At 44.4% G+C, this 17,201-nt stretch overlaps 1 protein-coding gene across 1 annotated transcript in view; it reads right to left on the bottom strand.

Moving 5' to 3' along the window:
* The window catches only part of LOC124796139 (broad-complex core protein isoforms 1/2/3/4/5-like), an 85,970-nt gene that overhangs the window by 2,418 nt on the left and 66,351 nt on the right, over positions 1-17,201 (bottom strand). The window contains exons 4-5 of the mRNA XM_047260231.1: positions 10,386-10,562; positions 2,366-2,453 (exon numbers count right to left, since the gene is read on the bottom strand). Coding sequence (XP_047116187.1) covers positions 2,366-2,453; positions 10,386-10,562 — 265 coding nt within the window. The remainder of the gene's footprint in view (positions 1-2,365; positions 2,454-10,385; positions 10,563-17,201) is intronic.

The raw sequence follows: 17,201 nt of genomic DNA on the forward strand, positions 1-17,201 counted from the left end.
TTGACAGTTTTTGTTTATGTCTGTTCTGATTATTTCTCTTTATATTTTGACTATTCTGTCTATTTTTGCAGTATTAATTTTTTTCAGAATGGTTTCACTGGCACATGTAGTTTTTGGCTGTGCAACAGTTTTAATTTTGTGGCTATTTCAGATTCTGTTGTTATTTTATGTACTCTTGGTAATATGCTTTGTCAGTTGGATTATTCTATTGTGCCATGTAGGTATTTTGTTGAGGTCACATTCAAATTTTTCAATGATTTTGACTTCCTCTTCTACTGTGATTTTGTTTACTAGTGGTAGGTTGACAGTTAACATAATTCCTGTTTTTGCAAGAACATTCTGAGGCCTGTTTTCTATAGTGAAAAACATCTTCTCAGGTTTCCTGAATTGTTGGACAGGAGAGCAAGGTCATCAGTGAATTTTGGGAAGTTTATAAATATATGTTAACTTTGGATGTTCCAATTTTGATGATCTTTGGGATAGCATTGTAGAAGTCTCTCACAATCCAGTCCAGTGTGCAGTTTAACATCAGTGGTGCAAGCAGTGTCTGTCAAAAGCTGTTTTTAGGACAAATGACTAACAATTCTACTCTGAATTTTATATTAGCTTTCTTGTTGTTCAGGTGTGTTCTATCAGGTTAACTAATTATTTTGGTCAAGTGCAAAATTTCTGAAGATTTCTCAATACTGAAGGTCTATGAATAGTCATATGACTTCTCAAAATCTACAAAGGTTAGTACACATGACCTGTATTGTTTCCTATAATATTCCATGACTAATTTTAAAATGAAAATTTACAAAGTTTATTACAAGCAACTTGTTTTGTGTCCTATAATATTTCAAGGTTAATTTTAAAATTACACTTTGTTTTGCATAGTTTTTCTACAGTCTGAAGCTTCCCTGGTATTCATTTACTTAAAATTATGAGTGAGGTTCACAGACATACATCCTACAGGTATCGGCTGCAAATATTAACCACAGCCTCCCAGTACATTTATTAACTTATGAAATTTGATGTAAATAATTCAGCCGAGTATAAGAGTAACAAAGATATTCACAAGTATAACACTAGAAGGAAAAATAATCTGCATAACTCTTTAATGAAGGTAGCTTTGGCACAGAAAGGGACAAAATATGCAGGAACGTTTTCAAATGAAGATTAAAGATGTTGCTCCATAACAGCTCTTTCTATGCCACAGAGGAATTATTGAATAGAAATAATAAGTCAATTACACAGAAAAACCTAACTAAATAACAAATTTTTGTTCTACGTGTTGTGTAATCCTACCATACAGAATTCTGAGGAAAAGTTTGTAAATATGACCCAAGAACAAATAAACACAAAATAATTACAATAGTTATGATAAAAATTCTTTTACTGTTGGCATACTATACATAGTGCTGATTTATTTGATAATTAAAAAACATGTCACATGCCAAGAATTCACATTGGACACCTGCCTTTTGTGGACAGTGACCTCCAAATTCCATTATCCATGCGTGCCACATGGTTGATAGAAATGAAGAGAATGCACTGGCAAGTTGTACCTTGGAAACAAAGGCCACTGACGGTTCTCAATGGGAACGTGCGAGTACCTCCCTTAGGGTTCCTTTCTTCTAATGTTAAAAAGACAACATAAGAGGAGGGAAAGGATCAAACAGAAAGGTGTAGATAGAAGGTGGAGGAAGAAATCATTTACAACCTAAGTATCAGAGATGAATAGGATACACAAGAGGAATTTGAAGAAAAATAAAATTCTGTTAGTGGAAGGTTAAAGATAATTCTCCATAAATATCATTAAATAACTGGATCATCCACATTGAAGAACTGATCTCTTGGTAATTATGTAAAAAGAGAGTATTTCCCCCATTTGTTTTTGAAGAAGACTAATCCTCCTATAATTTAGCGGGAAGTTACATGGTCTTATCTACTGTGCACACACAATTTTGCCAGCCAGAACACAGCCAGCCCATTCCTTCCATTACTGCTATCAAAGTTTCTTTAAATTGTTGTTGACTGGACACTACTTGACTTAATAAGGAGACATGTTGCTACTAAGAACAATCTGACTGGAGCATATGTAAGATTTGCACATACATAATGCTGAACCATATGAACCAAACTCACTTGAAAACACACTCACAAAAAGTCAATACAAAATTTTAACAACCATATTTCAGTGAGGAATATTTTGCAACGCTTGTGAAATAATTGTAGAGTAATCACGAAGTACAGATTAATTAAAAATATACCACAGTATGTAAGAAAACATTTATTACATGTCCATTACATGTTCGGCTATCAACCATTATTTACCACACATTTCACAGTGATGTGGAAAGCACTAGTGCAGATTATATCATACCTTGATTGTACAGGAAACAACCAGGAGAGTTCAACTTGCTCTGAGGTAAAGATGTTATGAGCTCGCCAATTCCTTTTAGAGAATTCATCTAAAAATGTGAGATGAAGATAAAAATTATTGTCAAGTTAGACATAATACACAGGCACAAACACATGTTAAAACATTGTAAGTAATACACTATGTGATCAAAAGTATCCACACACCGCCCAAAAACATACGTTTTTCATATTACGTGCATTACGCTGCCACCTACTGCCAGGTACTCCATATCAGCGACCTCAATAGTCATTAGACATCTTGAGAGAGCAGAATAGAGTGCTCCACGGAACTCACGGACTTTGAACATGGTCAGGTGATTGGGTGTCACTTGTGTCTTACGCCTGTACACGAGATTTACACACTCCTAAACATTCCTAGGTCCACTGTACAACACAAAAGCGTACAGGCCGACCTCGTCTGTTGACTGACAGAGACTGCTGACAGTTGAAGATGGTCGTAAAGTGTAATAGGCAGACATCTATCCAGAACATCACACATAAATTTCAAACTGCTTCAAGATCCATTGCAAGTACTATGACAAAGAAAACTCGGATTTCATGGTCGAGCAGCTGCTCATAAGCCACACATCATGCCGGTAAATGCCAAACGACGCCTCGCTTGTTGTAAGGAGTGTAAACATTGGATGACTGAACAGGTGTTGGTTGGTTGGTTTAAAAGGGGAGGGGGGGAGGGGAGGAAACAAACTGTGAGGTCATCGGTTCCTTGTTCTCAGTAGAACAATTATCCAATTATCCAAGGGAAAGAAGAAAACAAAGAAGACGTACGCCACAATAATATGAGAAAGGAAGAACCAGAAGAATGACAGAAGGACAACACACACTACCATGGACAAAACAGGACAAGAAAACCACAGAGAGATGCAAGAAATAGGGAGAAGAGCTTAAAAACAAGAAAGCAGATGACCATGGCTGGCTGACCATGAGAATAAAAAAGGAGCAGCCAGCCACTCTGCAATACACTAAAATCTCCACCATAAAAGCCTTAGGGTGGAGGACTCAGAGGAACAAAGGACATGTGCTAAAACTTAGATCAAATGATAGAACCCACCCTCACAAATAATACGTAAAACTAAAGTTGCTGTTGAGGCATTGTCACCCAACACCGAAGGTAGGGTGCTGGGAAAGTTAAAAGTCCGCTGCAGAGTGGCCAAAAGTGGGCAGTCCAGCAAGCGGTGGACAACTGTCATTTGGGAGCCACAGCGACACTGAGGTGGGTCCTCGCGACAGAGGAGGTAACCATGTGTGAGCCACGTACGGCCAATGCGGAGCCGACAAAGGACAACTGATTCCCTGCGAGAAGCCCACAGGGAAGACTTTCACACATTCACAGTCTCCTTAATGACATGCAGTTTGTTGTGCATACTGTTATGCCACTCTGTCTCCCAAAGCCAAAAAACCTTGCAGCGTAAGGCAGAACGCACATCAGTTTCAGAGATGCTCATCTCCAGGACCGGTTTCCACATAGCCTGTTTGGCCAGCCTGTCAGCAAGTTCGTTGCCTGGGATTCCAATGTGTACTGGGGTCCACACAAACACCACTGAACAACTGAACCGTTCCAGAACAGAGACAGACTCCTGCATGATCACTACCAAAGGATGGTGAGAGTAGCACTGGTCGATAGGTTTAAGTTGCTCAGGGAGTCAGAACAGAGGGGAAAGGACTCACCAGAACAGGAATGGATGTACTGTAGTGCACAAGATATTGCGACAAGCTCTGCAGTGAATACACTGCAGCCAGCGGGCAAGGAATGCAGGTCAATATGGCCTCTGCGGACATAGTCGAAGCCAACATTACCATCAGCCATCGAGCCTTCGGTGTAAACAACTTCATAGACCCAGAACACATCAAGAATCAAGAGGAAGTGACAGCGGAGAGCGGCAGGGTTATCGGAGTCCTTAGGGCCATGCAAAAGGTCCAGATGAAGCTTCAGCTGAGGTGTACACCATGGAGGTGTATGTGAATGGACCTCAAGTAGAGGTGTTAAAGGGAAGGACTACAGTTCGGAGAGAAGGGACTGCACGCGAACCGAAATCGAGAGCCCTGACCTGAGCCGCCGATGTGGGAGATGAACTGCTGCGGGTGGGAAAAGGAGATGGTAATCCGGAAGCTCAGGAGAACTATGAATGTGTGCAACATAACTGGTGAGTAATTGTGCATGTCGGATCCGCAATGGAGGAACTCCGGCCATCACCAGGACACTGGTGACCGGACTTGTTCTAAAAACTCCCGTCGCTAGGTAAACACCACAGTGGTGCACTGGGTTGAGTAAACGCAACTCTGAGGGCACTGCCGAACTGTAAACCAGACTCCCATAGTCAAGGCGGGATTGAACAAGGGTTCTGTTCAGCTGCAGCAGTGTAGAGCGATCTGCACACCAGTTGGTGCTGCTCAGGCAGCGGAGAGCATTCATGTGCTACCACCACTCCCGCTTAAGCTAATGAAGGTGAGGTAGCCAAGTCAATCGGGCATCAAAAACCAGTCCTAAGAATCGATATGTCTCCACTACAGTGAGTGGATTGACATTAAGATACCAGGTTCTGTATGAATGGTACAACGCTGACAGAAATGCATGACACACGACTTCGCAGCTGAAAACTGGAAGCCGTGGGCTAGGGCCCATGACTGCGCCTTGTGAATGGCTCCCTGTAGGCACCTCTCAGCAACTCCAGTACTGGAGGAGCAATTAGAAATGCAGAAGTCATCTGCATTCAAATAAGGGGAGACTGACAGCTCTACAGCTGCTGTTAGGCCATTAATGGCCACTAAAAATAGACACAGTCAATACAGAGCCCTGCGGGACTCTATTCTCCTGGATACGGGGGGAACTACGGGAGGCACCAACTTGGACATGGAAAGTATGGAGCGACAGGAAGTTTTGGATAAAAATCAGGAGTGGGCCCAGGAGACCCCACTCATACAATGTGGCAAGGATATGGTGTACCAGGTCATGTTGTATGCTATATGTAAGTCAAAAAAAGACGGCAACCAGATGTTGGCACCTGGAAAAGGCTGTTCGGATGGCAGACTCGGGGGGGACAAGATTATCAGTGGTAGAGCGAACCTGGTAGAAGCCGCCCTGACATAGAGCCAGTAGGCCACCTAACTCCAGTACCCAATCCAACCGCCGACACACCATATGTTCCAGCAGTTTACAGAGAATGCTGGTAAGGCTGATTGGCCAATAGTTATCCACAGCAAGCGGATTTTTACCAGGTTTTAGCACCAGAATGATGGTGCTCTCCAGCCATTGCGATGGAAAGACGCCGTCGCACCAGATCTGGTTGCAAATGATGAGGAGATATCGCTTGCAGTCAGATGACAGGTGTTTAATCATCTGACTGTGGATCTGATCCGGCCCAGGAGCTGAGTCAGGGCAATGTGAATGGGGCGTTATACAGTTCACTGTGACGTGTAGTGAACAAGAGGACTTTCCTTTCCATCCGCTGTTTGAGGGTGCGAAAGGCTGGGGGTTAGTTCTCTGACACAAGGCAAGAGCTTAGAGCGTTTGCGTCGTTAGAGAGTGTGCCACTGATGTTAATGCCAGCGACACCTGTTGGGGTCTGGTACCCAAAAAGACGTCTAATCTTCCTCCAGACTTGGGAAGGTGACATATGACACTCAATGGTCGACACATACCTCTCCCAACACTCCTGTTTTCATCGTTTTATAAGCAGGTGAATGCGAGCACAGAGACGCTTAAAGGCTATTTGGTGCTCTAGGGAAGGGTGCCGCTTATGTCACTGTAGAGCTCACCGACGCTCTCTCATTGCCTCAGCGACTTCCGGCGACCGCCAAGGGACTATCTTTCTCCGGGGGCACCCTAGAGAAAGAGGGATTGCGTTTTCCACCGCAGAAAGTATCATTGTAGTGACCTGCTCAATCACAACATAGATGGAACCAAGTGATGGAGATTCAACAGTGACAGCATAGTTGAAGGCTATCCAGTCTGCCTTGTTTCAAGGCCATCTGGGTAGGCGTCCATGGACATGACGTCGGGGCAGTGACAGGAAGATGGGGAAGTGGTCACCACCACACAGACCATCATGTGCTCTCCAGTGGATAGATTGGAGAAGTCCTGGGCTGCAAATTGATAAATCAATGGCCAAGTGACTACCATGAGCTATACTGAAATGTGTGGCGGCCCCAGTATTTAAGAGGCAGAGGTTGAGTTGGGACAGTAAATTTTTGACATCTCTGCCACGGCCAGTAAGCATCGTGCTACCCCACAAGGGGTTATGGGCATTAAAATCTCCCAAAAGTAGGAAAGGTTGAAGGAGTTGATCAATCATCTGGAGGGAGATATAAGTTGCAGACAGTTATTTCCTGCATCATTCATATCCTGGCAGCCACAGCTTCAAGAGGAGTTTGAAAGGGCACAGGTTCATTACATACTGAGTTCAGGACATAAACGCAAACTTCACCTGACACTCTATTATATTCACTATGGTTCTTGTAATATCCCCTATAGCCATGAAGGGCAGAGGTCTGCATTGCCGGGAACCATGTTTCCTGGAAGGCAAAGCAGATGTGAAGCTTAACAGTTGCCGTAGCTCAGCCAGGCGGTGGAAAAAACCACCCCAATTCCACTGGAGGATGATGTGATCGTGACACTGGGAATGCATGAAACAACGAGGCAGTCTACACCTCAGGGTCACCTGCTGCCACTGACTTATTTCCTGAACAGGCTATATCCATTGCATCTGAGGGTCTGGCGAGATCTAGGTCCTCAGTGGATGCCAGAATTTTCACCTCATCCTCAGACGCAGAGCTTGTAGGCAGTGGTGGTGTGGGTGCCACCACAATTCCCTTGGTCTTGGGAGGTCCTCTTTCTGGATTTCTCTCGCTGATCCTTGGGTTTCTCTGGCTGGGAGGGCTTCACTGATTCAGTTTCCGAGTCTGAGGATGATCGTGAAACCCTACAAACAGCTTCTTTTGGGCACTTCAGCCACTGATGGGTGTCATCTTTCCCACTAGCAGAAAGCTGGGAGGAGAGTGACCCAAGGGACTCCTTCCTAGGGAGAGGAGCCGAAGAAGAATTATGCTTCTCCGGCTGAGAATTGGGGACTGGTGTCCCAGATGGTAGGGGGGGACAGTGCTCACGAGGTAGGTGGTGCGAGAGCAACTGGGAGGGAAGTGCCCTCACTATCAAGGGGGCAGGTGCAGTCTTCCGGCTCTGAGAGCACTGGTGGCAACTGATATTCCTTGGACCTCGATGGATGCGCCCGATGAAATGAACTCCTCATTGCTCTAAGTCAGTATGTAGCTCATCATCAGACTGCAAAAGAAAGTCCCTGTGGAATATAATACCCTGGACCATATTTAAGCTTTTATGAGGTGTGTGATGGTAACGGAAACAACCCCCAGCTTGTCACAAGTGAGTAAAGTCCGTGACTGGGCAGAGGACGCCGTTTTTATCAAAACTGACCCTGACTGCATTGTGGACAAGCCCTCCTCTTCCCCAAACTTGTCCTCTAAATTCTCTACAAAAAACTGATGCTTCATCAATACAAAGGAGTCTCCATCAGCTCTCGGGCGAATAAAGTTCGCTGCCATCCTTAACCTGGCATTCCTCCCATGGTGTGGCCAGAGGAAGGGATCGATTTGGGATCATACTTCCTTGCATTGTACTGAGACTTGGAATGCTTAGAGACTGCTGGCGGTTGATCACCAGCAAGTGATGATGTAACAATTTCCATCGCGCGTCATCCCCCCTGACACCACCCAATCCGACCAGGGGCCTTCTCGACAGGCACCACCCAGCTGCAGCAAAGGCCACCTGGCATGATGGTCATTGCCGGGAGTCCTGATGACCTGGGTGACAGGCATCTACTCCTTGGCATATGGAGGGAGTTAAAGGCACAGGCATCAGCAGAGCGATCCATGTGTAGTCAGGGAGCTACAACCAACAGCGTACATGACGGCCCCACCACAACGGTCTGGCTACAGTGTTGGATATGAGGTGCAAAGAATTCCCTGTTCATCGTCAGTGCAGAAAACGACACTGCATAGTGGGTGGAGGAAAATGCACCCAGGAAGGTGTCCTCGCTCAAGAGATGGAGGATGAGTGGGACTGCAATGCCACGACGAGAAAGTGGGCTAAAGATCTCAATGCACGATGGACACGATGAACCATGTAAAGCGCCCTTTCCCAATTGGCTTGCTTTTCGGGAAAAATTTGAAAAATGGAGGTCAAACCTTACAGGGGACCATCACATAAAGGCCGAAAGGTGTGAGACTCCTTCTAGTCGCCTCTTACGACAGGCAGGAATACCTCGGGCCTATTCTAGCCCCTGGGCCTGCAGGGGGCGATTGAACAGTGGAAAAACGTTGTGTTGAGTGACGAATCACGGTACACAATGTGGCGATCCGATGGCAGGGTGTGGGTATGGCGAATGCCCGGTAAACGTCATCTGCCAGCATGTGTTCTGCCAACAGTAAAATTCAGAAGCAGTGGTGTTATGGTGTGGTTATGTTTTTCATGGAGAGGGCTTGCATCCCTTGTTGTTCTGCATGGCACTATCACAGCACAGGCCTACATGGATGTTTTAAGCACCTTCTTGCTTCCCAATGTTGAAGAGTAATTTGGGGATAGTGACTGCATTTTCAACACGATCGAGCACCTGTTCATAATGCACAGCCTGTAGCGGAGTGGTTACATGACAATAACATCCTGGCCTGCACAGAGTCCTGACCGGAATCCTAGAGAACATCTTTGCGATGTTTTGAAATGCTGACTTCACGCCAGGCCTCAACAACCAACATTTGATACCTCTTCTCAGTGCAGCACCCCATGAGGAATAGGCTGCTATTCCCCAAGAAACCTTCCAGCACCTGACTGAACGTATGCCTGCAAGATTGGAAGCTGTCATCAAGGCTAAGGGTTGGACCAACACCATATTGAATTCCAGCATTACCGATGGAGGGTGCCACGAACTTTTAAGTCATTTCCAGCCAGGTGTCCGGAACTTTTGATCACATAGTGTATCTTGTAAAAATGTCATTTCCACGATGAAATCTGAGAGGAAGCCGAATGTAATACAGACAGTAATGTCCTGATACAACAATTGTGAAGGTCACCTCTTTTAAGTTTACAAAGCACCACAAGCTGGCATTATTAAGACATGACAATAACAGTGTTTTACAATTTGTCATTTGTTATTGTTAAAATAATGGATGTTTAGAATCTGACCAAGTAGTTTGCTTGCAGTGAGCATTTAAAAAACAGTGGGGTGAAAAAATGGAAACTTCACTTTAAAGTTTTCACTGGAGCCTTATAACAGTTCACATAAAGGCCTAAGTGAACACCAATGCCTTTAATCATTTCGCTCAACCTGTGGTAACAAACTAACACCCTTAAAAATAAAATAAAAAAGGCAATTTACAATTGGTTTGCAGGATTTCACCATTGTTCTGTTTCCATCAGCAAAGAATTTTGTGAAGTTCAAGCTTCGTCAAGTGAGTTGACTAACTAACCTCCTGCATGAGTGCAACTATCTCATTAATTTTTAAGTAATTTAGTCAATTTGGAGAATGACTAAAGTACAAGGCCAACAGAAAAATGGAAAAGACTGCTTAGAGAATTTACTGAAATTTGTTTTCTAATGTAAGTAAGATTTTTAAGAGCATGCGAATAAAAAGTGTTAACATAAACTGAAATCAGTGTTTTAATTTCTTTCTTCTAAAATCTACAGAAATACTCCCTTCTGAAAATATGTGGTTAATAATGCAGTCTGCACGTACTGCTGTAGCAAAATATATTTTCTACAAATAAAAATTATTTCCTACACTAATAATTTAGATTTTGTTGAATGTTGTATTTTACCTAGTTTTACAATTAACTGTAAAATTGCACGTTAGTTTACACTTGACAGTACACATTAAAAGGGCTAAAACTCTGTCTTTGAAAACTGTTATTTCTAAATATGTTAGCGTTCTAAAAAATCTTAACATTTAATACTTACAATGTTACTTATTTCTTGCTGTTTTTGTGATTCTGGCTGTGGCTGGGGACTTGCACGCTCTGTTTTTATTTTCTTGGGAGCAGAAGCACCTTCTTTTTGTGTTTCTGTATTAGATTCAGAATCTGCATTGTCATTGGTACTTGTATCCTCTGGTGATATTGGTGCATCATCTGTATCCTTGTAAATAATGAAGAAAACAAATTTTATTAGAATTTTTCAGAAAGTAATCTTCTAGGCACTGACTCTCAATTTTATTTTAAACATGTGTATACAATCCACTGTCAGCAATGAATCTGATTATGTTTTTTAATGGCAAAAGCTACATATGAATGAAAATTATCAAATGAAAATAATGGAAACATCTGCTGTTACGAATGGTACATACGTACATGATGACTGCTCAGGATATAAGTGGACAATAGAATGAACAATAGATAATTTTCATTTGGGAAGAGAGAGAGAGAGAGAGAGAGAGAGGAGAAACAATGTTTGGATAGGGATTAATTGACTAAAAATCAAAGTCAAATCCCTCTTTCAAGAGGTAGTTCATCTGGAGTTCGTGACAGCCGCCTGAAATTTTATCAGATCATGAAAGTAGAAGAGTGATAAAACCAAGGTATTAGAAGCAATATTAATGCCAGACTGAGAAATAGCTTATGAAGAAGTGTTAGTATATGGATCAGGCTAGTAAGTGGGTCAGCGCAGATGAGGGATTTTCCAGGGCTCATTTGTAGCAGAAGAAACCCCACCCACTAACCTGATTAAGGGTTGAGACAGTTACGGGGTAAAGGATGCCTTCTAGCTAGGAGATTCACAACAGTGAAAGTGAGAAAGCTAAAAATGTAATGGGCATCAGCTGGACCAACAGTAATAAAACATTTTGAGAGAAAATAGGTGAACAGGTGGGTGGGGCTCTGCATCCGACAGGGACCGTACTTCCACACCCATCCCACCTTGGATCTGTTTTAGTCAATGGTGCTATCCCTAAAATGGAAAATAGACTGTGGCAGAAAAAGGGGCTATCCACATCTAAAAGCAATTAAAACAAAGAAAAGGGGATGACTGGGACAGTTGGAAATGAAGGTAGGGATAAGATCTCCCAGACCAGGTATGTGGTAAGACACATCCCAATCCAAACGCCAAACCACCCAAGTCATGCCCCAAAAGTAGCTGAAAATCTTATACATGAAAATAAAATATACTTCCACTGAGAATCAGTTCAACCATGTATGAGTCATCTGCTGATACTAGAGACAAAGAATCCTGTAGACCATGTTCAACATGGAGAGCCAGGAGGAGACAGCATTATGCCAGGACGTGAGCTGCATTGTAAAGTTCTGCAACCAAAACATGAGAGCTGCTTGTTGCATAAGATAAAACTGTGGGCTAAACTGGTATGATCGATGTGGAAGTGACACAGGATGATGGATTCCTTCCAGGAGTAACTGTAAGAAAAGACCACGTGCCAGTATCCCCTTGATAATGCACAGATTATCAGAGAGGGTAATCGCCCACCATACTTTGTTCCATCTCTGAATGAGGAAAGGTCTTATTTGCATCCATTTGGGACCTCATAGCAAATTTTGAGTGAGTAATCATTTCTCTAGCCAGATTTGTCAGTTCTAACACCTGGAATACCCATACGACTTGTGACCCAGAAAAGACAACTGAGCAGGCTGTATAAATAATGTCAGAGAGAAAGGCCATGAACAGCAGATATCACAGCAGATATCACAGGGTGGCAACAGTAACACTGATCAGTAGCATGGAGACTGCTTACATAGGTCACTACAAATTAAAAATGGTTCAAATGGCTCTGAGCACTATGGGACTTAACATCAGAGGTCATCAGTCCCTTAGAACTTAGAACTACTTAAACCTAACTAACCTAAGGACATCACACACATCCACATCTGAGACAGGGTTCGAACCTGTGACCGTAGCAGTCACATGGTTCCGGACTGGAGCGCCTAGAACCGCTCAGCCACCGTGGCCAGCTTACAAATTAAAACATGGTCGAGGGGCATCTATCTTATTACCAAAACTCTTAATTTTCTAAAACAATAAATGTTCCCAGAAACAAATATTGATTGTGACTGGCGGAGATGTAGAAGGATATCCAATCATATCCGTGGTTCTACAGCTGCCAGTGAAAATGATGGTAGCTACTTGATACTCCCAACAAACAGATGTCCAAGGTTAAGAGGCAACAAACTTCAGGATCTTGATGAATGACACACACACACACACACACACACACACACACACACACACAACTGGCGTATGCTTGTGTGTGTGTGTTTCATCAACTTCATGAAGGCTACAGAACACTGTGGATTCGAAATGTTACAACCATGAAATAGATTGGTCCTACTTCGTGGTTTGATTATAAGAAAGGTGGGGTTTTTACTGGAAAACATGTGGAGCACATTTTGATGAGATTCAGGGGAGATCTTGCCTGGCAAAGGGAGTCCAGGCACATTTCAAGTAATTCTATCTGAAAGTGAACAGCAGGGAGTCGACGCCCCAGGTATGCAAAAAGAATTGACAAGTTTGATTATTAGCAAATTGGTGGGCAGTGACTACATAAGTGAGGAAGAGTTGATGTCATTGAAACTGAGCAGAGAAAATCTCCCACTTCAGGACTAGAGTGGAGCAAGTGTTCAGTCTTACTCCATGATGACAGACTGGGTTCAAGAATTTCAGAGCTGAAGATGCCACTAAACACCTGGCAACCACAGTCCCTTAGCATAAGACTACAGCCTAATGAATATGGAGGAAAGCAGTGTGGTCTGCACCCCAAGAGGTGTGGGCAAGAAAGCAGAAACATTAAGCTTTCACATGCTGCTAGTCTTTAGTTCACAAAGACGGGGCATCTATGTCAGCTTTTTATAAAAGAGAACTTCCAAAAACTGGGACTGCGACAATGTCCAAGTGCTGGGTACCCAAGTGGAGTTCTGGGTCAGAATAGAATACAGTACAATGACAGGAATGCATGGCTCGTGTTTCTCGCAGGACAGAAATGGTTGGTTGGTTGGCTGGATGATAAAAGGGACCAAACTACTAGGTCATCAGCCCCTTTTTCTCAAACAAACAGGTGTATATGACTGTAGATCACAGAGCCTAGTGCGCAAAACTCAGGGGAAGAAAACTCCAAGGTCTACCAACGATCAATGAAGCAGAGATAAGGGACAAAAACAAGAAAGGAAGACAGAGGAAGAAAGGCAGGCAAGGTGCCCCATCTAGGGAGCAGCCAGAAGCCCCTGAAAGCAGAATGCAATGAGTGGACATACATCCCCAGCTCTCACCAATTACCAGATGTACTCCACTCAGAAATTGCCTACGAAAGACTAGCAACACGGGCAATGCAAGAAAAGCACACAGAGACAAAAGATGAACAAGTTTAACATTGCATGCGAGAGGGGGGAAGAAGAGCAGGTTGGATGAGGATGGGCTGGACCACCAAGCCCAGACAGTCACAGCCTGATCTGAGCAGTGGAGGCAACACAACATTCTGCCAACCCCTCAATGGGCTGATAAGGTTAAGTGGCCCCCATTAAAGAGTGTGGCAAAAGCCACCTTAACGAATAAAATGCAAAACTTAGTCAGTTGCTGACGCATCGTCTCTTAACACCAGGGGTAGCGAGTCAGGGAGATTAAAGAGTCTGCCACAGGGCAGCTAGGTTGGGACAGCCCAGCAAAATGTCAAACTGGAACCACAACAACAGTGGGGTGGGTCCTCGCAATGGAGAAGATGACCATGAGTCAACCAGGTACAGCCGATGCAGAACTGGCAAAGGACAGTGCAGTCATTGCCAGAGGCCTGCATGGACGACCTCCACAGACTAGTAGCCTCTTTTATCACCTGTACTTTGCTTGACAGTAAGCCATTCCATTGTCCAAATTCCTGAAACTTGACATTGCAATACCGACTGGAGGTCTGTATCCAGAATACCAATGTGAAGAGACGGTTTACTGGTAGCCAGTTTGGGCAGGCTATCAGCGAGTTCATTCCCCAGCACCCCGACATGGCCTGAGGTCCAGATGATCACAGAGCATCCACACTGTTCAAGGGGAAAGAGGAAATCCTGGATAGCAATGACCAAGGGATGGTGAGGATAACTGGTCAAGACCTTGCAAACTGCTTAAGGAGTCATTGCAGATGAGGAAGGATCCACCGGCGCAGGAACAGATATGCTCAAGAGCATGAGAGGTGGCTACGAACTCCGCAGTGTATACATTTCAGCTATCTGACAAGGAATGCAGTTCAGTATGTCCCATGTGAGTGTAAGCAAAGTGCATATGACAAGCAACCATTGAACCATCAGTATAGACTACTTCTGAACCCTGGGGTCTGTGGCTGAGGGATGCACCACAGAGGTGCATGTGTGTGGATCTAGAGGAGAGGTGGAAACAACTGGAGGTCAGAGAGGACAAACTGCGTGCAGATTGCGATCATAATCCTTAATCCGGGCCACTGTTGTGGGAGATGGATTTCCTTGTTTGGAAAGATAAGATGGTAGTTTGGGTGTTTAGGGGAGTTGCGAATGTGAATAGCATAACTGACAAGCTGTTGTTGGCCGAGGGATGCACCACAGAGGTGCATATGTGTGGATCTAGAGGAGAGGTGGAAACAACTGGAGGTCAGAGAGGACAAACTGGGTGCAGATTGCGATCATAATCCCTAATCCAGGCCACTTTTGTGGGAGATAGATTTCCTTGTTTGGTAAGATAAGATGGTAGTTTGGGTGTTTATGGGAGTTGCGAATGTGAATAGCATAACTGACAAGCTGTTGTTGGCACCTGATCCGCAATGTGAAGACCCCAGCGTCAACAAGTAAGCTGTTCACAGGGCTAATTCGAAAGGCTCCCATTGCAAGTCGAGCCCCAAAGTGGTGTATCGGATCCAGTATCTGCAATGCTAAGGGTAATTCTGAACCATATGTCAGACTCCCATAATCATGACAGGACTGTATCAGCAATTTTTGTAAGGCTGCAGAAGGGTAGTATGATCTACACCCCAGCTGGTGTTACTTAGGCAGCAAAGTGTATTAAGGTGCAGCCAGCACTGTCACTTAAGCTGGTGAAGATGAGGAATCCACACCAACAGAGAATCGAAGACCAGTCATAAAAAGCGATAAGGATAAGTCTCCACCACATTGAGTAGTTGGATGTTGAGGTTAAGTTCTGGTTGTGGGTGAATGGTACGATGTGGATGGAAGTGCGTGATGCAAGTCGTGGTGGCTGAAAACTGAAAGCCATTGGTGAGGACCCATGCCTTCACCTTTCGCATGGCGCCTTGCAGTCAATGTTCAGCGACACGCACACTAGAGGGTTAACAGTAGAGGCAAAAGTCGTCAGCCTACAAGGAGGGTGATACCGAGGACCCCACAGCTACTGCCAGACCACTGATGGCTACTCAGAGAGGGACACTCAGCGGAGTCCTGTGGAACTTCATACCCTTGAACTCAACCTGCAATATACAGTATGACAGGAAGTTGCAGATAAAAATCAGGAGCAGAGCCCGGAGATCCCACTTGTGTAAGGTAGCAAGGATGTGATGTCGCCACGTGCTGTTGTAAGCCTTTTGCAGGTCGAAGGAGACGGCTACAAGGCGGTGCCGTTGCCCAAAAGCTGTTTGGATGGCAGACTCCAGGTAAATAAAATCATCAGTAATGGCTAGGACATGATGCTGGCAGTCCACTGGTAGTGGCTTGATCATTTGATTGTGGATGCAGTCCAGCCCTGGGGCTGCATCAGGGCAACGGCTAGGACACTGATGAATTTCTAATTGCTGAATGGAGCACTGTATGGCTGCAGGTGGTGTGTAGTAAAAGATAATTGCTTTCGCTCCACCCATTGTTTCTCTGCAGGGTGCTTGCCCAGTTTCAGCACTGGAACAATGATGCTTTCTCACCACTGTGGTGGCAACTCACCCTTGCTCCCAATGCAGTTAAAGATGGCAAGGATATGATGCTGACACTCCACTGGTAGATGCTTGGTCATTTGGTTGTGGATGTGTCTGGCCCTGAGGCTGCATCAGGGCAGTGGGATAAGATATTGATGAATTTCCACTCGCAGAATGGAGTGTTATATGGCTCCAGGTGGTAAAGATAATTGTTCTCACTCCACCCACTGTTTTAGAACATGAAAGGCAGGTTGATAATTCTCAGATGCTGAGGCTCAAGCATAATGCAGAGCAAAATGTTCAGCAATGGTGTCTGAGTCAGTGTATACAGTGTCATTCAAAGTAATACCTGGTACACCTGCACATGTCTGGTATCCATAGAGATGTCTGATCTTACCCCAAAACTGAGAAAGTGAGGAACATAGTCCAATGGCTGAAAATGTACTGTTCCCAACATTTCTGCTTCCATTGTTTTAGGAGGTGGCGGACCCTGGCGCGGAGCCACTTAAAGGAAATGAGGTGCTCCATCGACGGGTGCTACTTAGCGCATTGGAGAGTCCGCCTACGATCTCTAATGGCCTCTGCGATTTCTGATGACCATCAAGGTACTGTCTTCTGTTCGGGAGGGCACAAGGAACAGGGGATCACTGAATCAGCTACCAAAATAATGGCTGCGGTTGTATACTGGACCACCTCATTGAAATCTCAATGTGTTGCGAGAGCCAAGGGTGACAGCAGAGGCAAAAGCACTGCAGTGAGCACTATTGAGAGCCCATCTGGGCAGGCATTCAGGGGAGTGATGATGAGGGAGGGAAGCAGTGACTACCACACAGGCCATCGTGGATTCTCCAGTGGATGAATGGGAGAAGGCAAGGGCTGCAAATGGAAAGGGAAATGGCTGAGAAAGT

This window comes from Schistocerca piceifrons, chromosome 4, assembly GCF_021461385.2.
Source record: "Schistocerca piceifrons isolate TAMUIC-IGC-003096 chromosome 4, iqSchPice1.1, whole genome shotgun sequence".
Classification (NCBI taxonomy): Eukaryota; Metazoa; Arthropoda; class Insecta; order Orthoptera; family Acrididae; genus Schistocerca; species Schistocerca piceifrons.